Below are 21,970 nucleotides of genomic sequence, written 5' to 3'. Positions count from 1 at the left end.
AGGACATGAAGAAGGCAGGCTCGACTCTGTATCTGTGTACCTGACTACTTAGTAGCGGTGTCCAAACTCGGCAGGCGGTATCTTAGGTGACTGTACCAGTACAAATCCGCGTTTGATTTCGCAACACAACAATACGTATGGTAACTCATGTGGGAAAGTCACTCTACGCGCGTCGTGGGATGGGGAATTTTCGGCCAATCAATCTAGCAGACTCCACACACCTTGAGAGCAGCTTCCGTTTCCGCCCCTCCACCGTCCCCATGTAAACAAGACTTCTGAGCTCTCTTCAAGTATTTCCTTTCCATCGATCTCAGATCTCACCCATCTCTAACTCTTTTTCAACCACTTTTCCTCGTATTACACTCAAGGAAAAATTACCTATTTTTCAAAAGTTTTCTACTTCCATTCTACCGTCTCTCTTCTTAATCACCTTTCATCATTTTGGTAATCCTCTCTTTCAGGTAACCAAACATCCGTCTTGGTGATCATATCCGCCTTCTGAAGCGCGTCAACAAAGCACCATCGCGACTAGCCAAGCTCATCTTCGCGACTTTGGACTTTGTCGGCGCCCCATATCTTTCTCTATTCCTATATTCCAACATTTTCCCGTACCCAACCGCCTTGTTTGGAACGATTTCGAACAAAAAATGGCGTTCCAACCAATCTCATCGATGTACGCGACTTTTCACAGCTTCCAAGTGTTTAAAAGGTTTTCCCTACTAACAACTCGATAGCGTCGATGCTATTCAGACGAGCCCTATGGGCAGTCTGCCCGCGGATGAAGCTTGGCTCCACAACAATGGCCGAATCACCGCCTATCTGTACGCGTCTCCTTTCCCAATTGCTAGCCGTTCATCACACGGTGTTCTCTCCTCGTGGCTGCCCACCGAGCTTGGCTCCTAGCGACGCTTTGCTAACCTGTCCTGTTTTTCAACAGATTTTATCCACAAAACCCTTTTGCCTACGATCCGACCCAGCGAAGGCTGCAGGCCTGGGACAGAGCCACAGTCCCTTCTCGACGATCCGGCAAGCGAATTGGAAAGCGAACCGATCGAATCCACATCTCCTTGCGTCTTCCCATAACCACCAATGGCCATTTTGCCAAGAAGCGTTGCACCCAACCTGAGATCCTCCGGGACCGAGTTACGGACCACGAATATCTCGAGACCGGTGTGGAATATGCAGGCTTCTGGGACCAGCTCAGTGCCCAAGGTTTGTCAATTACAATCTTCTTATTATTCGGTTCCTCACTAACCGTATGCTAGTTCACACCCGAAACAACCTGTTTATCGACAAGGTTTTGCCTATTCAGGAAGATGGCGCCGCGTCCCTTATCCGACGGAAACGCCATCTCGAGCCCTCCGGCTACGAACTAGAGCCAGTGGCCGCTCTTGAACCATCTCTCTTGACCAGCCTTCAGGCAATGTCGACCATCCTCGGCAAGACACTTACCGTCTCGTTGATGGTTGAGATGCTCTGCGTGAAGCTTGGTCGAGAACTCAATCCGACGGTTCCAATCAAGCTTAAGGTCCGTGGACAACCCCGTCTCTCAACCATTTTGGAAGAAGCAGAACCCCAGACGCCAAGCTCGGCCCAATCGGGAAGCATCTCCCTCTGGTCCCCAGTTAAGAAAATCGCCGACTCGATTAAATGGGGCATCGGAAAGCTTTCTCCTTCTCCCTCTCCCTCGAAAGAGAACCAGTTACCCGACAGCCGTCCTCTATCTCTCTCACCTCCTTCCGATTCTCTCACCAAAAAGGAGACATCTTCTACATCCGCTAGTACACCCGTTCATGTTTTCACGAATGGAGGCGCATTAAGCATTAACCCCTCTGGAGACACGCGCCACACCGAGTCATCCAGCCTCCGCTCTAGGTCTGGAGAGGAAGACGGGTCCGACATGAGCGCTACTTTCGGAGATTCGATGGTGCAGCAGCTGAAGTACCGTGACTTGAGAAGCGTTAGGTTTGACTTTTCCGAGCGGACTGACAGCTTCCAACTGCTCGACTCGAATGAGACTTCCCCGATGATCGTCGACACAAAAACCAACTTGGACATTTTCAATCGGAAATCCTTCGCCGTTGCCCAGAGTTTGGCTAAGGTCGCGGAACAAATTTCACACGGATCTGTCGATGCGAAGGTTGTGGTAGAGAGGGAAGGTTCGCGTCTCTTTGTGAGGTTCAAGATGCCCGCCAGATTCGCTGCCTTTTTCCCTCAGTCGAACCTCCCAGGCACACCTATCCACGACGATACCGACGCTACAATTGGTGATGAACCCGAATCCCCACTCGATCGCAAGACATCGAAGCGTCCTATGATCAATGGCGGCCGTGAAGTGGTAGGTTGGGCAACATCGCCAAATGATTCTAGCACATTGTTGGCTACTCCTCGCGTCTCGGTAAGCGGGGCTGAAAGCGTTGAAGGCACACCCCTGGAGGACGTCTCATTCTTGTCGACAAATACGGATGAATTGATTGCTGGGTTGCCTGATACGCCGACGACTATCGTCCTCGGTGGCGAGGGTGGTTTCGTTTCTCCTGGCTTTCATGTGGCTCCTGAACTACTTGAGGACAGCCCTATCAAGGCCGAGAAGAGTCTTGAGGCTGTTAGCCCTTCGACTGATTTCAATAAGTCCATCAATGAGGTTCCTCAAACTCCAGCGAAATTCACACGCAGGCCTGATTTCACACCCCGCTTCTCCCTGAACCGACCTGCCGATCCTAGTCCCCTTCGACAAGTCCAGAATGCTGAAGACGTTGAAACCGAGGATGAATCTTTCATGTCGACCAATACAGATGAACTCGTGAACGACCTCCCAAATACCCCTACTGCGATTGTTCTCAACTCTGAATGGAACACGCCTAGATACAACATTAATGGCCAGAACTCTCCCAAGCCAGAATCCGAACAAGGTGATGGACATTCCTTCTTCGACATGGACACAGAGGAGCTCAAAGAAGTCATGGAGATGTCCATCCCTAGCATTCCGCACTCTGACAATGACGCGACGTATAACATTCACCTCAACGTCGAGACTCCAACCCAGTCCCCATCAGGAGCTTACTACACCAACTCGATCGTAGAGGATCCGACTCTTAATATCCACCTTCATCACCAGTCGTCCCCAATGCAGGAATCTGGAACGGATGAGTCGTCTTTCCTTTCAACCAATACAGACCAACTTGTTGGTGACCTTCCTGACACGCCTACTGCCGTTGTCCTAAATGCCGAATTTAATTCGCCCCGTTATAACATTGGCGCTCAAGCAGTCTCATCTCCATCTCCCCAAATCCAGACTCAGCAGCTGAAGGATACGTCATCGGTTGCTAGGAATGATGCCGAAATTATTGCCAGCCAGTCGGACACTCATCCCGAGCTTGCGCTTGGTGATCTCATGAACACTCCCCCTCGTCAGACGATCACTCAAGTAGGTCATGACGGCATTCTTATCGAAGATTCACCCTCGATCGCTCCTCATGCAGAAGTCGCCAAGTCCGCTGATCAAGCCGCGGCTCTATGTCCTCTATCCAGCCCCTCCAAGCCAGACAAGGCTACCGTCGCGCCCTTCACTGACACTGCGACCCCAACGGCCACGGTCACGCCCTCGAAGCCCACAAAACTGAGTCCCACACCGCCCACAGCTACTGCCATGGTAACCAAGACGGCCACGGTTACTCCGTCTAAGCCTACGAGGTCGAGTCCCCCGGCAACTCCTTCGGTGGAGAAGACCACACCAACAACCCCCCAATCATCGACGCCTGATTCTGCCCATGGAGCCGAGCAGAGCGTCAACGTCACTCCGTCTCCAAAAGAGAAAGCGGCTGAGAACCCCACGCCTTCTACCCCCACCGCCCATACTCCCATCGCCCATCCCGAAACCACCCCGGCCACTATCGACGCCAAGCCAATCGCCGCCCCTCTCAGGCCACAGTCACACAAGGCCTCCACTCCTACCCATGTTGCTGAAACCCCCAAGACAATGACGGCGATCCCCTCCATGTGCGCTCTGAATTCCCAAGTTTCTGAGAATGCTACTCCATTGCGGAGCAGCAGTCCTCAGAAGCAAGGGTCTTCGTTTGAGCCTGGGAAGGGTAGCTGTACCCCTCAATCCTCGCGTCTCACTCGACCAGATGACCTGGCCGAGGCTCAAGAGGCGGAGGATCGAGCCTATCTGGGGAAGTTTCTCAACCAGCACAAGGCCAGTAAGGCGGCCAAGTCGGCTGAGACTCAAGCCAGGATGGCGACGACGCTCACCGGCTCTCCCGCGCCACGCCTTCCTCTGGGACATATCGACGCTAATAGCTCGAGTCCCAAGAAGGCTGGCACCAAGCGGAAGGTGGGAGATGTCGGCGAGGCGAAGGCGGTGGATGCCGCGGAACCGCCCGCGAAGCGCACCAGGAGCAGTGGAGCTCCAAAGGTCGCGCCTTTGCGACGTTCGAGCAGGGTGAAGTCGAGGGCCCAGGAGCCCTCGCCTGACGGCAACTCCAGGATCCCGGTTAGGGTGGGATCCGGAGTTGTCGGAGGAGGGTCGGGCAGCCGAGAGGCCGACCTTGCCGCTGTTACGCGGGCTAATACCCGACGTAACAAAGGCAAGGCGCAGATGCCCGAGGAAGTCCTGGCCCGACAGCGGGAGGACCCGCACGCCCTCCGTATGCAGGAACTTAAGGAAGTCCACGATGCGAGAGTGGCGCGGGCCGGAAAGGCGGAGACGAAGAAGGCGGTTTCATGGGGCGAAGACGAGCGATTCGTCTACGAAGAAGAAGAAGAGGATGAGGAGATGATCGCGGCTCCTGCCCCGGAGCCCGTGGCGAAGGGAACTCCGGTGGCGAAGCGGCGTGTTGGTCGGCCCCAGAAGCCGGCTGCAGCCAAGTCTGCCGCCAAGTCTGCCTCTTCGGGGAGTTCGAAGTCGTCGGCCAAGGCAGCCACGCCGACGCTGACACAGTCCGCTGGCGTCAAAAAGCCTGCTGCAAAGAAGGGCCCAGTGAAGCCCAAGGTGGGTGCGGTCGCGGTGCCTACCCGAAGGCTGACCCGATCGTCGACACGATCGGGCCAGTAAGGGGCAGGCAGGCGTCGAAGGTTGACGTAGTCAACCCCGGAACGAGCCTAAGGACGACTTTCCCCAACCTTACGATGAAGGCGGTTGTCCCTCTTTTTCCTCCTCTTCCCGGCTATTCGATTTCTCAGCTCGGCGACCATGGCATCCACATCTGTGCGGGGCGACTCACAAGGCTGTATACCTCGATCTCAAGACTTCCCCTAGCACCAGAACGATAGCCCTGCCACGCAACAACTTGACAAAATTGGGCGTTCACAACGAGGACCTCTGTCTCTCAGCCCCAACAACATTCCGATGTCGACGCTTCCACACAATTACATTATATCAGCACTATCCACTTGAGAAGTTAGTCGTCGATGGGGTGGTTGGACAACATAACAAGACGGTATAGGCACCGGGCTGCTTTGAGGAATGAAGGGCTTGACAATGGTCAAGAACGTGTTTTATAGGACCGTGAAGTCGTAACGAGATTCACTCACCACACCAGTGCCTTTTTACATTGCCCCGCATCCATCGCATCGCATGGCATACCCTATTTGAGCGCATACAGCCTGGAGTTTGGTTTCGTTTAGATTTGTTTTTCTCTTTTCTGTTTCTTCTTCTTGTTTTTTCTTTCCTTTTTTCTTCTTTCTTTTTCTGGTTTTGTTTCGCTCTTGAGATGAATGAATGGATTATGGCTTGGAAGATACCCATTTTTGGTCGTGAGCGATGGACTTTGTTACGTTTTTAATGAATGGAAAGGATGTTTGATTCAGTCTTGTCTTCGTTCTGCTCATTGCTCCCTTGATGCCCTTAATGCACTATGTCTAATTCCTATCGAACCCAGGTCCTCGATACCTTATCCAGCGATCCTACTAACCTACTCTACTTGTACATGTGCTTGGTGTGTCTGATGTGCCTAATCCTCATGGCCTCGGGAGGATTCGTCGTCTACGCAAAATACGCAGCAAGCCTCTTGCAGAGCAGATGGCCGGTACCTTGAACACGAATCCAAGGTTCAAGCAGAGACCGACTCTCAACAATATAACATCCGACGATTGGATAGTTGTAAGCAAACGAGGGGCTTGTTGATCCAACCACTACCTCCCCTCTGCGCAAGACTCTGGATATTGGTTTATGGTGGGTAGCACGAGCAATGGCATGATCACTCGACCCTTCGACCGCAGCGCGACCAGCCCGTAATATTGGCAGCCTCGTTTTACGCAATATCGGGCTTGAGATGAGTGCGTGGTCTTTATTATCAGGCCTCAACCACTCACCTGTTCGTTGGGGATCTTTCAGCCTCCTACAACCGACTTCTTACTGAGCGATCCTGGAATACAGTCCTTCTCAATTCAGGTTTATTCCTATTCGCGTTAATTCCGCGAAACTCTCTGACTTTGTACTCTCTCGCCACGGCACTGCCTTTAACAAGCGCTAGCTCCCACTATCCACAGGGGAACCTTCGAGTCTACATCGACAACTCCAACCATGGATCCTAGGACAAAGGACCTGGTCCGAGAGACAAGGCTACGACGCAAGAGGGGATCCTACATGGTGCTTCGACGTCAGTCATCTGAAGACCGTCCTACTGGAAAAATCCGATCTAACCGATGAACAAAAAACCTTCACCCTGAACGTCAATCTGTACGGGTCGAAGCCCCCGCCAGTGGACACCGTCTGGAGAGCAATCGAGTCGCACGATGTGAAAGTGAACACTTCTCTGCGGAGTAAGTGGACAGGACGTGAGAAGGAGGTGGACGGCAAGATAATTGGGGATTCTATTGACGACATGTGGAAGGATCTATCTGCTTCAAGGGCTAGTGTGTTCATCATTGTCTCTGGAGACAGAGATCTTGACGTTGCAGTGCAGAAAATCACAGAAAATGGATTTCGGGTGCACATTTGGTCTTGGGACATTGGACTTGCCGCAGTATATAAGCGAAGGGAGGGTAGCGGTGTCCTAGTGCATTACCTCGACAATTTCATCAACAGAATTGGACTCAACCATACCGTCTTCCGTATCGACCGGAATGCGATCGACCTACACAGCCTCGTCGTTATGGATGCGCTATCCGAGGCCGACGGATCGAGGCATTTCGTCCCGTTTACGGTTCCCGACCTATAGCTACATCACGGGCAATAACCGCCAGGACCTAGTCCTCATCCCAGTTTGGGCGAAGGTGCTCAGCTCGGATGAAAAGACGGAATTGTTTTTCAAAGCGAAGGAGTCTTTTCGGACGTATGGGCTTCGCGTACTCCCTTATCTGGGGTATCTTCAGCAGCACGTTTCGAGGTTCGGACGTTGTTGTGAAGACGTCAAATCGATTTCAAGAGCTGTCAGTGGGCGAAGATGGCGAAGATGATGGTGGCGGCAATAACAACGATGACGATAATGACGACAATGGATAGGCTATCGAGGATGACGGCTTTATAGCAGTCGATCACAATGCCAAGAAACACAAGGGCCGGGCAAAGACGAGCGACAAAACGCCACGCCAACGCTGCCGCTGGGGTACAAAATGCCGCAACGGACTTGATTGCTCATACGGACATACCGAAGACGAGGAGAACCATTTCAAGAGTCGCACCCACAAGAGGAAAAGCCGAAACTCATAACCGGTGCACGACGAGCGGGTGTGCCTGAGGGGCCGAATGTTGTTTACGGGCACACTGGTGTCGAGTTGCTTTGTCCTATGGGCGGGAAAGGCGGGGGCCTGTCATGAAGCGTTGCAATGCCCAGAGAGTGCGCGGAATATCAAGCACACCTAGGATTATGAAGATGGTGATGTACAGTCTCCATCTCTTCTTGTTAGATGCAACCACAGGGATTCTGTTCCCAACAGTCTTCATTGCTTCTTCGAGACAAGAGTCTTCCTTTACGTCACATACCGGTTATTTTTCAGGATGTGTCTTAAGTAGGCGGATTAATATTTGATATTATTTCTTAGGATGATGAGTGCTCTCCAGTTTTTGTGTCTTGCTCTGTTGGGGTTGTTGCGATCAGATTTACGACGAATATAAATTCAATTTGTTACATTACCACAACCGCCCCTCAACACCTCTGCTCCCCAGTTAAATCATGCCCATCATCATCATCATCATCATCTCTTCGTTATTTCCCCTCTTCCGGACCCCTCTAGGCGTATTTTCCGGAGGCCTCGAGCTGGCGACCATACTCGGTTTTCATGAGGATTTTGAGTCCACCGGGGACCTGATGCGAGAAGAACTTCTCGTAGCAATCGCCGACATTCTCGAGCTGGTCCTCAGCGGTGAACATCCATGAGGGATCGTACTTGCCGTTCAGGACAAGTTCCAAAAGCTGTGCCATGTACTAGTCACGATAATTCGTTAGTCTGCCTCCTTCTCAACATGTGCATCGTGTTCGGATTTGGCTCAACAACAAGCCGGCCATTGTTACCTTCTGCGAGAAAAGCTGGCCCCCGCGAACAGTGATGCCCTTCTCCATCATAGCCCCAATGGGAAAGTTGTTCGTCGTGAAGAAGAAATCGCCAATAAGGGCAACGTTACCCCTCTTCCTGGTCGCCTTGATGATTTCGTTGACAGCCTCGCAGCTGCCTCCCTCACCGGGACCGGACCTCGTAGCCTTGTGTTCCCCTGAAACCTCACACCTGTAGCCCACCGCGTCGATGGCGCAATCCAGACCTCGAGGTTCCTGGGAGAGGATATAACCGGCCGTAGCCTTGTGCTTGGACTCATGGACGGGGATCATGCCGAATGACTTGGCAATCTGAAGTCGCTTTTCGTCGTAGTCCATGGCGTAGACCTTCTTCGCACCACGGAGCTTGGCAAGTCGTTGGATCGAGAGGCCGACGGGACCGCAGCCCCAGACGCCGACCGTGCTGCCTTCCTTGACCTCTGCGAGTTCGCAGGCATGCCAGGCCGTAAGGGTGACGTCAGCTAAGCCGAGCACTTTCTTAGGGTCAATGTCCTTGGGGATCTTGACGCAGACGAGATCCGCATTCGGAACGCGGCAGAACTCAGCCTGGTCGCCGGGATATCCACCAAAGACCTTCGTATAGCCAAAGATACCCGCCAAGCGATGTCCGTACAAGTCGTGCATCTCATGCTTTGGATCCATCTTATCACAAAGAGAATACTCCCCCCTGTTACAATAGAAACAATCCCCGCAAGCAATGACGGGCATGATGATGACTCTATCCCCCTTTTGCAAATTACGCACCTGCGACCCGACGTCCTCGACGACGCCGATGGCCTCGTGGCCCATGATGTCGCCCTTCTCCATGCTCTTGTCGATGGAGCCCTCGTACATGTGCAGGTCGGAGCCGCAGATGGTGCAGTGGGTGACGTGGACGATGGCGTCGTCGGGGGTGGTGATGGTGGGTTTGGGGACCTCGTCGATGGAGATGTTCTTGTTGCCTTTCCAGACGGCGGCTTTCATTTTGAGGGAGGGGTGGGGTTGGTAGGCGGTTTGCATCATGGGGGCTGCCATTTTGTCGGTGTTTTGGGGTATTCTTTTGGTAGTGGATTTGGTGTTTGTATGGGCTCGGTATTGCTTTGCTGTGATCCCTACTGCAGCTGCTGAATGGTTGATACTCGAGATCAGAGGACTGCGGTTTAGGCTGGGCTGTTATATAATCGTCCTCCGGACGGGAAAGGGGAGATAGGGGTCTCCTCCCTGTCGGGATATCATAACACTTCATGAGCTTTCACCCTCGCTTTCTGGATCTCAAGTGGAGAAGAGCAAACGTGTACCCTGGAAGTTTATACCATGATGTGATGGATTTAGGGAGTTTTCCTGGGAGAGTAGGCGATTCAGGGCCGCCACTTACTCGGGGGCGAGATCCTCTGGAAGATGAGAGGCTTTGATAGCTGGACTGACATCGTCTTGATTTTTCGGATTATATGATCCATACTCCAGACCGTCGAAAAGCTTGAATCGATCAAGTCGGTTGGCCATTGATGGAGGGGGCAATACAGCTGTCATTATGAGGCACGGTTATGGGGAAGCTCCGAGCTAAAAAGATGTTGCAGGGCGGTTTTCTGGGACGCGGGTCGTATGTTTTCTAGAATGCTGAGGATTTAAATTGGGGACTTTGTTGAATCACATCAGGATTATCTCGCAATTTAAATGTAAGGGAGAGAAAGGGAAGTATGTCTGCGCTGCCATGACTTCGGGGGTTCCACAACTATGACGTTGGAGCAAGTGGGCGTAGGCTTTGACGCCATCACGACGATATATACGCTTCAAGTTGAGTTTTGTTTTTGGGGCGTGCGAGGCTCAGAAGTGAATCGTAGCGCTTGAGCTTATTTCCTTGCGCCGGATCCTTCACGTCGTGCGAGAATATATAATTTTATCCCAAGGCTAGGGGGTTTGAAAGTTTAAAAGAAAAAAAAATAGTTCTGGGCAACAGCCCCCCTTTTCAAGCTGATGAAAGGAAAAAGGAATCGAGGAATGCCGCTGTGTCGTAAAGCTATGTGTTCATCCAATTCTGGGCCGAGGAAACTCAGACAAGACCGTGTCTATTCTGGCCGTTTTGGATCGGTTCGGGCACCGTGATGCTATTCCTCGGAACCCCAAGCTCATCCAGCGCCAAAACGCTGCGCATTACCTTCTCCAGCCTCCCCTCCCGATCTTCTATCATCTTCATAGCTCTCCAAGCGACAAACCTATCTGGCCTCACAAGCACGCACCCATCCTCCTCCACCTCTCTTCTCCTCGCCCAATCGAAATACACATCCTCGCAATCCTGCTTCCAGCCGATCGAATAAGCCTTGATCTCAACCCCGACGGTCTCTGACACCACGGCAGCAGCCTTCTTCCATGCCTCGGCACCAGAAGGTCCCGTGATGAGGCAGAAACGTCCGTGTCCCGCGAGGTCAATCGTCGAGAATTGTTTCCCAGGCTCGCGCGAATTAAGCCAAGCGTGAGGAAGCCGCTTGCCGGGATACGTCCCGATCTGGTACTCCTTGACGGGATCAGCCGGCACAGGAGGCGGAGGCACTTTTTCGTCGTCCACATAGACGGCCGCGGATTGATATCGCTGATTCATCTCGACGCCAAGCCCGTGGAACTCGCTCGAGGTAATCTCGATATTCCGTTGGAACTCCTCGCGGCGACGCCGGCCCTTCTCACCGGGATCTTCGAACTCGGCGAGGATCTCGCAGCGCTTTTCAACCGACGGCTCGAGCATGCCGATGGTTTCCATCCAGGGCGTGTGGTCGCGGAGGCCCTGGTTGGCGCGGGTGATGACGTCGACGCCGACGGGCTGGCGCTCGAGGGAGAATGAGGAGAGGAGGGAGGGACCGGCTTTTCCGGACATTACGTAGGAGATCTTCCAGGCGAGGTTGAAGGCGTCTTGGATGCAGGTGTTGGAACCGAGGCCGTTGAAAGGGGGATGCCTGTGCACGGCATCGCCAAGACAGAATCTGGGTAGGTTGGTGTTTTGTTAGCAGGGTGCTGTTTCTTTCCTTCCTGAGCGGAAAATACGTCGGCTCTCAACTTACACGTTGCCATCGGTGTATCGCTCAGCGACAATCTCGTTAATCCACCACTTGCTAATATCCAAAATCTCCACGTCAATCGAGTCATCTCCAATAAGCTCCTTGACCCTGGCCATATACTCATCATGGCTCGCATTCATCGAGTCCAACGTGACATCCGCGCCAGGCTGCGGTAAGAAGATGAACATCCACTCATACCACGGCCTCACCATGCGCACGACTGCAGCCCATCCCCAGATAGGATGTTCCTTCTCCGGCAGGAACGCCCAGTGAAGGTTACCGGTGCGGTACTGCATCAAGTGCGACATGTCCGCGCGGGCCAAGATGTTGAGCGCGAGCCCTTGGCCGGGCTTCTTGATGAGCGGGATGTCGAGGTCGCGGACGACCTGGCTGCGGGCGCCATCACAACCGAAGAGAAAGCGGGATTGGATCTTGTAGCTGCGGTTGGAGACGCGATCGTGGACCTCGCTGATGATGACGTCGGGGCTGGGACGCTCACAGTGGACGAACTCGGTGTTGAAGACGAGCTTCCAGCCGTTGTGGGCGGCGTGGCGGGTGAGGATGGGCTCGAGCTCCGTCTGAGGGAGATCCACGTGGTTGCACGGACTCGCTGCGTCGTATTCTCCCTGGTTCACTTGTAAGTATGTGAATGCATTGGATCAACCCTGCCTTTGTCTCCATGCTTGTGGATGACTTACTTTCCTCTTGGGGTCATTTCCCCAAGAGTAGATACGGGCATATTCTTCACCAGCCATGGTGTGGCACCACCTGGTGTGTGCCATATTTTTCCCCTCTGTCGCAAGAGCAAGACATTTCCCCTCGAGGCCAATGTCTCTCAGGCATTCTACAAAGAATGTGTTAGAGAGGCCAACTTCTAGTTTTCCTTATCGTTCATATGGAAGCGAGTTAGTGATCGAGGAAACTCTCATACCCAGTCCAGCCATGTTGGTAATGTGAGCTCTTGGGGTCTCTGCAGACCACGGGTCCCTGGCAATTATGATGCCAGTCCTGCCTGGGAAATGAATTCATATTAGTCTCAATTACACCCTAATTGCCTTGAACTAGAGATTAACAACTTCATTACCATGTGAAGCTAGGAAGCAGGCAAGCGAGGCGCCTGCAGGACCAGCTCCGACGATGAGCAGGTCGGTCTTGAGGATATCTTCTTCGGCCATGATCAAGCTCGTGCTATTCCGCGTAGGTTGTAACAAGGAGAGGAAAGAGGACGACAGAAACACTCGAATCAGCCCCAACACTTTCGCAGCGAGCAGGGAATCTTGTATAAAGAAGACTAAATCGGGTACTCAAATCAACCAGAGGAGCAGACAGCTTCCTGCAGCCCCCTCTTCGCCAATGGGCAATATATATATCTTCAATGTTACTCTGCAAAAAGCAAATCCTGAGCCGGGAACTTCAAACGTTTAATCTTCAAGTCCTCACGTAATATCTTACGAAGACCGGGGAAACCTCCAATCGAGGATTCCCGATCTGCAAGGCCGCTCCGGGATAAGCCCAGAATTAATGAACCACCGGTCCATTGAAACAGGGCAGGGGCAAAAAGAACCACTCCAGCAAGAGAAGTAGCAAGAGAAGCAGAAAGGGCAACTGGAAGTTGACGGGTAGCTCCAAATACACCGGGGAAAGTGTCCTTGTTGGTAAAGGAACGCGAGAACAATGCAACAATCGACATCACACCGCAACGTTAGGTGGGATTCTGCCAAGAGGAACACACCCATTTCGGTGATTTTCGAACTCCCGGAAGGAATGAGACGTGGACACCAAGACGCTCCGGGGTAAAAGGATCAATCAGTCATACATCGACATCAATGTAACCGAGGGGGGCCCAGCAGGAGGGCCATATTGACGGCAACGATTGATCGAATCGAATCATTTTTGCATTTCGCTGCAGTTCGGTTGCTTAAGAGGTGCCGTTCTTTGTTCTGTCAGCTTATTCTCACCCTCCCGTCTCAGCTTGACGCCATGGCAACTCGCCTTGGAGGGCTCGGTGCATCTTGACAATTGTCGCTCGCCAGCGCTGTGCCGCACGAAGTAAACTTATATGGGGTCTAGTGGATTAGACTTAACATACGAAAAATGAAATTCGATTTAAAAGCCCATGATTGATGTGCAAATTAAGGTGGAAAACCGTGATCCTCTAAAGTGTCAGTCGAGGAGCGGCAACTGTCTTGAGAAGGGGAAGTGGAGCATGAGGGACTGTCGGGATGCACGTGATCTTGCCAGGTGTCGGCAGTGGACAGAGGACGTGGAAGGTGCCTGTTGAGCCAGCAGGCAACCACGACTCATCGCTAACACCAGTCTTCGTTGCCTTCACGGCTCAAGTTCAGCGCACGAGCAATCGTGAATCGAATCGCGGCACGGCAAGTCCTAACGCATTTGGGGTTGAGAATTCTAGCCTCATTCAATTCTCCGCCATGTTTCTTGGCCACCCATAATCCATCGTCTTTGGGCGAGACCCAAGAACCGCCCACGTCCAAGAGAGTCCAAAGAAGGCCAAGATAAAGTCATCTCACGACCGCCATGTCTACCTTCAACGGCATTATCTCCGAGTTCCCAGATATTCGAGGTCAGTATGGTCAGTATTGAAGATCGAGCCTTTGTTATTGATGTTAATCTTATAAAAAAAACAGTGGACTTCTTCCGCTACAACCCAAATCATCCTCGACCACTGGCATGTTTCCTAAGCCATGTTCATAGTGACCATCTCGCTGGCCTCGAGACTCTCAAGGCCCCCTTGTATGTCCCCATTTTATCGCGACTATCTCAAGGCCGAATTAATTTACTGATCGTGCACGTCTCTGACTAAGTGTGTACTGCTCCGCGGGCACAAGGGAGATCCTGCTGCGTCTGGAGCGGTATCCGTGCAGGATTAATCATGCTAGGGGAGTTCTCGAGGCGAGAGTCCAAACCTACAAACATCTCAGAAATCTCTTGGTAAGACCTGTTCTATGATACTCCGCTGTAGGAAGTCTGTGAGATATAAATGAGAGAGAAAAGCCATCTGACATTTGTCTCCGCAAGAAACCGATTCCTCTGGAGACGCCAACAGAACTTGAGTTGAAGCCGGGAGTCACCGTTCGTGTTACGCTCTTCGACGCCAACCACTGCCCCGGATCCGTAATGTTCCGTAAGACATTGTCCTTCTGATTCTCGCGTACCCATGTAATGCCAACTTACTGATTCATTTCAATTCAAGTCTTTGAGAGTGAGAGAAGCGCTGTGATTTATACAGGTGACCTTCGCAGTGAGCCATGGTTTGTGAGCTCCATCGCAAGGAATCCAAATCTTGTCGAGTATACAAGTGGCATACGGACCCTCGACAAGATCTACCTCGATACCTCTTTCACCGGCGGCCTGTCGTTTCAGACGAAAGCCGAAGGTATCGCTCAGCTACTACAAACGGTATCAAAGTATCCCAAAGACACCATATTTCACTTACAAGCCTGGACTTTCGGGTAAGGAACTCTCCCCACTTGTCTCCTCCTGCCCTGGCTAACACTGGATAACGTATACTCATAGGTATGAAGATGTATGGATCGCCCTTTCCAAGGCCCTGAAGTCTAGGATCCATGTCGACGACTACAAAATGAGAATTTACTCCTCCCTAACAGCCCGCCTCCCCGAAAACGCCCGTCCTGGCCCGCATCTCCACATGGCTTCCGAGGCTGCCGCGTTGACGGGCTTTACTTGTGGTAATACGCCACATCCCGGATGTCTAACTCGAGACGAGAACGTACGTCTGCACAGTTGTGAGAAGGGAAACTACTGCGAGGTCGTTAAGAAGTCCCCTGTTGTTTGGATCTCACCCATAGTAGCTCGCTTGCCCGATGGTGCCGACTTGGTTGAGATGGGTGTGGGTGGTGGAGGAGACGACCTCGAGAGGGAGGCGGAGCTTGAACATTTGACTCTCGAAGAGATGAATGTCTTGATGAAGATGTAAAAATTTCCCGGAATACCCAAGGACCTGAGCCGAAATGGAACTCCAGACTAACATGAGAAAAATAGAATCACTGAGGATGATGCTGTATCGCTCGAGGTACAAGACCGCATCCGCGAAACTCTTTTGAATAAGACGGCCGACGGTCGCAACATTTCGCTAGACCTCGACATGTCCTCATTCGGAGACAAAAATGAGATGAACTTGAAGAGAGCAGTGGAGTCAATGTTAAGGACGTCGCTGCTAGGAAAGACCGAGCGTCGAACACTTCTGGGCACAGCCTCCGAAGGTCTGCCGAAAAGGATCAGCTTTCCTTATTCGAGGCATTCCTCTTATCCTGAGCTGTGCCATTTTCTCCAAGCGTTCAGACCACGGGACGTCTGGCCTTGCACTGTCAACCCTAGGGAGTGGTTGAAAGAAGGGATTAGCATCAAGTCGCTCTTCGGCGAGCACTGCTCTGGTGATGTCTTTGCTCATGACCTTAAGATGGAAGCTCTAGCGTCTCAGATGGGCATCCATGGGCAATCGGTCTCTCAAAGATCCGAGACCCACGAAAGTCAGCTGTCAATTAGCTCGCGAGGAGGGAAACCTCCTGTCAGTCCTGTGGAGCAAGGGAAAGCTCCGAAATTAGTAACGTCCATCTCGAAGGCCGACGGTGAGTCTGTGAGCAAACCGATAGAGATTTCCGATGACTCCGGCAATAGAGATGTCCCCCAGATTCAATCTGAGGTATCCTTCCAAGAAGAAGGGGAAGCATCTAGGAAACGGAATTTCGAATCGTATGCTCGACCAACTTCAGCTCAGACAAGCCAGGATAGCACTGCATCGACCTCCTTCTCAGACACTTCAGTGCCAGGAGGGTCTCCTGCGCCTTCGAGACTACGGATAGATGCTTACAATGCGATGATGAGGAACTTGGCCGGGGATGGAAGCGGAGGATGGGAAGCCATTGGGCTGATCTCTACTGGACATAATCATACTCATGCAGAGGTCGAACTCGGCGATGGTCATTAAACATGAACAAAGCGATAATAGAAAATATTTCTGCGCATTATGGGCGGGAGGCAATATCGACAAGGCATTGAAATTGATTGTAATCAGTCAATGCTCGCCAGAGGCGGAATGAGGATCGCTTAGAACCCCGGCGTGAATCGATACCAAAACCCCAATGTCCAATCGATATCTGACCTGTCGCGGAAATCTTCCAGTGCCGCCCTTTGATATCATAACCATCTTCTACCCACCCAAGTTCGAGACCCCATTTTATCGGGGACATGGTCTATTCTTTGCCCTGCAAAACGAGGTGAATGGTGTGGACGTGCTTCTACAGATGATCTCCCAAGAGAAGCACATAGGCAATTGCAGAAATCCTCTCGCTTGTCATGAGATTTGACATGGAAGAGGAGGCTGTAGTGTCCCGCCATTCTTCTACCAGGCTTTTCTTGCGTTACGCCCCCGTCTTTCTCGCGCCTTATTACACTAAGAAATAAAGGTTCATACCCAGGCTACCTTAGGTATAGCTTGATGCCGTGCTATTCTGGGGCTCACTGCACCCTGAATCCCAAAAATGGTTGGAGTTCCAGCACCAAGGTCAGATTCTTGATGGGCAAGCTGAGATACAGATACCAGTCAACCCGCCTCCGGATGACACCTTGGAACTAATCGACTTTGTCCTCAACCATGGTTCGTCGTTGCAGATGCGGGGAAGACCACAGTCTGGGGAGCGGTCCGTGATGAAAAGCCCAAGAACGGCTCGCCGAGCTCAATTGGCTGAGACCAGGTGTTGCAGGGGTTTTAGATCCTGCTTCCCTAGTCCCGAAGATCTGAGATCACATCACCCGCAGAACAGAACTACTGGCCATGGGCAAAATCCTCGGATTCATCAATGAAAAAGTAAACGACTCGACAACACTTTTTGTTTGCGCAAATGACCGACACTTGTGCATTTCGCAATGAGGGAAGAGGGAGGAGGGCCAAAAATTAATTCAGACACTTGACGTATTGGTCTAATGCAACCATATGTACGCTGTGACCCTGCGACGAGGCACATCTGTGACGTGTGACAGGAAGCGGAGTGGTGGGGAGTGTCTGTCAAGTGCGTGCGCCTTGTCCGAGGTGGTAGAACTCATGGACTATTACCCACTGATGCCAGGTGGATCGGGACAACTTGATGGCTTCAAGCCTTCAACTCGGGCCTTTCCCCAGACCCTGTCACCGTGTGCGGCTCCTCTCGGATCTTTGGTCCGCCCAAACTTTGGAAACCATTGAGCCACACCATCGAAGAGGACCCCTGTCGCAGACGGGTTTTGGCCCCAGCGCACGACTCGTCCCCCCTCCACTTCCCGCTCCGCCTTTGCGACTCAGCGGCACACGAATCTTAGACTTCACTTTCCCGTCCGGTGGGAATATGCAATATGCCGCCTTCAATGGCCTCCAACAGGTGCGAAGAGAAGGCGGTCGCGTCTAGGCGATATCGCGCCGCCCCCTTTGTGCCGCTCACCCCATACACCCCATACACCTCATACACCCCGCTAAGCACCAACCGTCTCGAAGGATCGCTTGCTGTTAGTCCAGGCAGAAGGGGCGGAAGGAATTGCTGTCACTGCCAACATGATCTTGCCATTTTCTTCGATGCGCAGACGAAGATCTTTTCCCTTTATCATGGATGATTCGAGGGTAATCGTGCCACTCACCGCCCGCCCCCAAGGTCGCCACCCTCTCGGTTGTTTTCAATGACAGAAGAGAGGCGCACAGACTCAAATACCCCGACGGTCTGGGCTTCATCCCGACTCCAGGAGGAGTAAAAGCCTCGGAGGCTGTTTCAACATGTTGGGGCTTTGGGGCCAAAGAATGAGAGTGCACTGGTAGTAATGGTAGAAACGAAAGGATGGATGGATGGACGAGAGGAGGGGGGGAAAGAAAAAACATCCGGCCTGTGCTGTGATGTGATAGCGATGAAGCCGCTTGAGAAATGTATATTTGGATATGTGGAGGCAATGGTGCGACGAGTTCATGGAGAAACGGAAACACTCGACGACGCATTACGCCCGGCACACGGACGTTTCTAACGATCGTGGCTATTGAAACCTCGACGAACTCTTTCGCTTGAGCGGGCAGAAGATTTACTTATAGGAGCATCCCGCTGCTCATCACATTTCTGCCGGCCCAGGATCTGTTTCTTCCTCTCTGCCCTTGCTCTGGAAGAGCATCCAGATTTGCACTGCTGATCTCTTATATTCATCCATTACTCTTTCTCCCTTCCTTGGTTGACACTCGAGAAGAGTTCTTCACAAAATGTCGATGGCCAAGATGCCCGTACCGGGCCAATATCCCGAGTTAGATGCTGAGACGAGGGTTCCTATCCTCGTTGGCATCTCGGTAGCGTTTGGTCTGGCGACGACTATTGCTGTCGCCTTGCGACTGTACACTCGCTTTTTTATCGTATGCGCTATGGGGTGGGATGATGCTACCATCGCATTTGCTCAGGTGCGTGCGCTACCTCTCAACTCGGACGCTCAAGGATACTGACTGATGTATGATCTAGCTATTATCTATTGGTGTCTCCATCATCACCATTCTACGTAAGTGTGCACCCTTCCTTCGCGAAGGTGCTGCTTTGACCAGGGCTAACATTCTTGGAAGAGGCCAAATATGGTCTCGGCACACACGTGTGGTTGACAACGGAAGAAGAGAACATGGCCCAGCTCAAGGTTCGTTACCCTCCAGTTCACAGAAGCTTTTCTTCGACACTCACTCTAGAATGAAATCTTCTTGTAACGCACTGAAAACTAACCTTTCTGGCAGGCCCTCTTCGCTGGCATGGTCATCTACAACCTCTCCCAAATCGTAACAAAAATGTCCTTCCTCTTCCAATACCGCCGAATCTTCTCCGAGGGCCGCACCCGCGTCGTCTGCCTCGTCCTCCTCATCTTCCTCGCCGTCTGGGGCGTCGCGCAGGAGATCCTCGTCGGCATGTCCTGCGTGCCCGTCGCCGTCTTCATTCCCAGCCGCATGGGCAAGTGCATCGACGCCCTGACGGTGTGGTACCTGACGTCCATCATGAACATCGTTACGGACTTCATGGTGTTCACGACGCCGATGCCGGCGGTGAAGAATTTGAAGTTGAGGAAGAAGCAGAAGTTGATGGTTCTTTCTATTTTCGGGCTTGGCTTTTTGTAGGTTTCCCCTAAGTTGTAGGACGTAAGGAAATAACCCTGGACTAATCATGTTATCACAGCACCTGCATCATCTCCATCGTTCGTCTCTTCACGCTCCGTAGCGCCGTCAACACCGTCGACCCAACATGGGACAACGTCCCCACCTCCTACTGGACCGTCATCGAGCTCAACTGCGGTATCCTCTGCGCCTGCCTTCCGACACTACGACCCCTCCTCCGCAAGATACTTCCCGGCATGTTCCCACATACCGAGAATTCGTCGAGACACCACCGGCGACCTAGCGATGGCGGCGGTCTCGAATCCGGCCACAACGCGCTGTATGCTAAGAGGAGCAAGCCTCGAGGCATGTACACGATTACTGGGTTTACGAACTTGGGCAGTGCTGAGGGCTTGAAGGAGAACGCGGCGACGTATGAAGTGAGCGAGTACGCAAACTATCCCGGAAACCAAGTGAAGCTTACTACGTCCATCTACGGGAGTCGAGATGGTGTGCGTCAGGGGAAGGAGTATGGGCAAGAGATTAGGGTGACGACGGAGATTGGGAGGAAGGAGTCGACGAAGCCGTCTGCTGGGACATGGGCTTGAGGGCGAAAGTGTGAAATCTCGAAAAACATGTGGATTTTCTTTTGTGACGGCAAACGGAATATGGCATGACTGTAAGAATAGGTGGACATGGTAGGCGGAAAAGGGCCTGGAGTTACGGGTGATCCTGGGGCTCTTCCCTCTACGGATTGATCGTGCGATTTGGGCGCATATGGGGAAGGACTTCATCGGGATTACGGCACATCGGGGGCAAAAAGGGATTTTCTGTACATTATCTTGTTTCTCTCCCTTTCATTCTTTTGATACCTGGAGGTTAAGGTGACGGCGTTTCGGGGCGGAATCGGTCGTTTTCTGCACACAAACGAGAGGGAAAATATAGCAGTTTCCTATTCATTCGAATGATTAATTGATGTTCGCTCCTCGAAAGACATTCGTCTCATTAGAGATCCAGGAAGCTCGCTTGCTGTTTCAAAATTATGCGGCTTGGCAGTACGTTTAGCGTGGTGCTCCAACAAAGTGGGCAGTGATCGGGAAGCTGCTGCAGGTCAATTTATCCTAAACGCTTCGGCAATATGCGCTTTTGGCGAGTCGTGGTAGGTTTAATCGAGGCTGAGCTACCTGAATCGTTGATAAGGTTTAGTTCATTATACCCAGCGGCCTTGGGAAGGCTTCGACATTGGTGAGCTTCGGCCAGAGTTTGTTCTAAGAGGAAGGCTTCAGCTTTAAGTGCTCGCGACTCGGAGAGCGTCCAGCCCTAGCCCTATGGTTCGATCTCTTGTATGTCTTCTTCTTCCCTCAGAAGTAGACTGAGAGATATCATGGATCATGTGCACCCTCGGACCCCTGGTTCGACATTGACCATCTCGAAGCTGTAGGTGAGCAGGAGAGATGTTCTCCTACTTGGGTGCCCTCCAGAGAGAACCACATAAAGGACAGTCCTCACCAAAGCGTTTATCTCGAGCGTGATCTCATTTTGGAAATTCGCGTTTTTGGCGATGCAAGTCAAAGGGAAAGAGCGCCTCCCGCACCTTCCTCATCACACTCAACCCCAACCACAGCCATATCCTTCATATATGAGTCCATGGCAAGAACTTCCAACCGAGCAGCTCAAGTAGTGGTGACACTACAACCAGTGGCCAAGTGGTCAACTGGAGCACTCAGAAGGTTAGAAAATTGCAATTTTCGTAGCTCGCGGGAAGCAACCAGGATTCGATCCTGGGAGCAACCCCCGAGCGAGCTTTTTGTATTTTCTTTTTTCTTTTTTTTTCCTTTTTTTTTTCTTTTTTTTCTTTTTTTTCTTTTTTTTTTCTTTTTTTTTTTTTTCTTTTAAAAAATTTCCCTTCATTTTATTCTCGCCTATTCCTTTCGAAATTTTTTTTACCACGAAATAGGCCCCCGAAAGGAGATGTTTCATTCTCGGTCACGAGTTAATTATCTCTCCTGTAGGTTGCTACTATTGGGAATCATTGATGACCCGGCATCCTTCCTATCCCGTGGAGGGAGAGTAGACGCATCTCGCGAGATTGCTAATCTTCTTTCTGTTGAAGGCCGCCTTCCTCACTGCTATGTTAACTCTAGCATCCAAATTGTGAGTGGCTCGCTCGAACAACCTCGCAGGTAATGCGCCGGGATGGGTCTAGGTAGCCGATCGACTGGAAGCCATCTCTCTCCAACTCAGGCTGGGGGACAGGACTGGCATCCTTGGGCAAAGACAACCGTAGCACGAGGGAGGAAGCAGGCCGAACGAGGGGTCGGAGCTGCCCATGGGTTATT

General features: G+C 52.0%; 6 protein-coding genes across 6 annotated transcripts; 4 read left to right on the top strand and 2 right to left on the bottom strand.

The window, feature by feature from the left end:
• Positions 1 to 647: 647 nt before the first annotated feature.
• SAPIO_CDS7818 (uncharacterized protein) lies at positions 648 to 5,056 on the top strand (the record flags this gene model as incomplete). Its single annotated transcript, XM_016789608.1, has 4 exons — positions 648 to 673; positions 735 to 875; positions 938 to 1,212; positions 1,266 to 5,056. 4 exons carry the CDS (start codon positions 648 to 650, stop codon positions 5,054 to 5,056), a joined length of 4,233 nt encoding a protein of 1,410 aa, XP_016640725.1.
• Positions 5,057 to 6,526: 1,470 nt separating this feature from the next.
• On the top strand, positions 6,527 to 7,163 carry SAPIO_CDS7817 (uncharacterized protein; the record flags this gene model as incomplete). Its single annotated transcript, XM_016789607.1, has 2 exons — positions 6,527 to 6,550; positions 6,618 to 7,163. The coding sequence occupies 2 exons, from the start codon at positions 6,527 to 6,529 to the stop codon at positions 7,161 to 7,163; spliced, it is 570 nt and encodes a 189-aa protein (XP_016640724.1).
• Positions 7,164 to 8,174: 1,011 nt separating this feature from the next.
• On the bottom strand, positions 8,175 to 9,509 carry SAPIO_CDS7816 (S-(Hydroxymethyl)glutathione dehydrogenase; the record flags this gene model as incomplete). Its single annotated transcript, XM_016789606.1, has 3 exons — positions 8,175 to 8,369; positions 8,457 to 9,137; positions 9,240 to 9,509. The coding sequence occupies 3 exons, from the start codon at positions 9,507 to 9,509 to the stop codon at positions 8,175 to 8,177; spliced, it is 1,146 nt and encodes a 381-aa protein (XP_016640723.1).
• A 1,015-nt stretch (positions 9,510 to 10,524) lies between these two features.
• SAPIO_CDS7815 (2,4-dichlorophenol 6-monooxygenase) lies at positions 10,525 to 12,696 on the bottom strand (the record flags this gene model as incomplete). The annotated part of the gene is made up of 5 exons (XM_016789605.1): positions 10,525 to 11,446; positions 11,525 to 12,147; positions 12,220 to 12,365; positions 12,453 to 12,533; positions 12,606 to 12,696. The coding sequence occupies 5 exons, from the start codon at positions 12,694 to 12,696 to the stop codon at positions 10,525 to 10,527; spliced, it is 1,863 nt and encodes a 620-aa protein (XP_016640722.1).
• Positions 12,697 to 14,059: 1,363 nt separating this feature from the next.
• On the top strand, positions 14,060 to 16,490 carry SAPIO_CDS7814 (Artemis protein; the record flags this gene model as incomplete). Its single annotated transcript, XM_016789604.1, has 7 exons — positions 14,060 to 14,105; positions 14,170 to 14,275; positions 14,347 to 14,473; positions 14,561 to 14,666; positions 14,772 to 14,994; positions 15,059 to 15,475; positions 15,545 to 16,490. The coding sequence occupies 7 exons, from the start codon at positions 14,060 to 14,062 to the stop codon at positions 16,488 to 16,490; spliced, it is 1,971 nt and encodes a 656-aa protein (XP_016640721.1).
• A 2,295-nt stretch (positions 16,491 to 18,785) lies between these two features.
• On the top strand, positions 18,786 to 20,239 carry SAPIO_CDS7813 (uncharacterized protein; the record flags this gene model as incomplete). Its single annotated transcript, XM_016789603.1, has 5 exons — positions 18,786 to 18,962; positions 19,021 to 19,057; positions 19,119 to 19,186; positions 19,281 to 19,651; positions 19,714 to 20,239. 5 exons carry the CDS (start codon positions 18,786 to 18,788, stop codon positions 20,237 to 20,239), a joined length of 1,179 nt encoding a protein of 392 aa, XP_016640720.1.
• Between the last annotated feature and the right edge of the window lie 1,731 nt (positions 20,240 to 21,970).

Source organism: Scedosporium apiospermum (assembly GCF_000732125.1).
Source record: "Scedosporium apiospermum strain IHEM 14462 chromosome Unknown SEQ_SAPIO_0111, whole genome shotgun sequence".
Taxonomy (NCBI): Eukaryota; Fungi; Ascomycota; class Sordariomycetes; order Microascales; family Microascaceae; genus Scedosporium; species Scedosporium apiospermum.
This window is presented reverse-complemented; position numbering and strand designations above follow the sequence as displayed.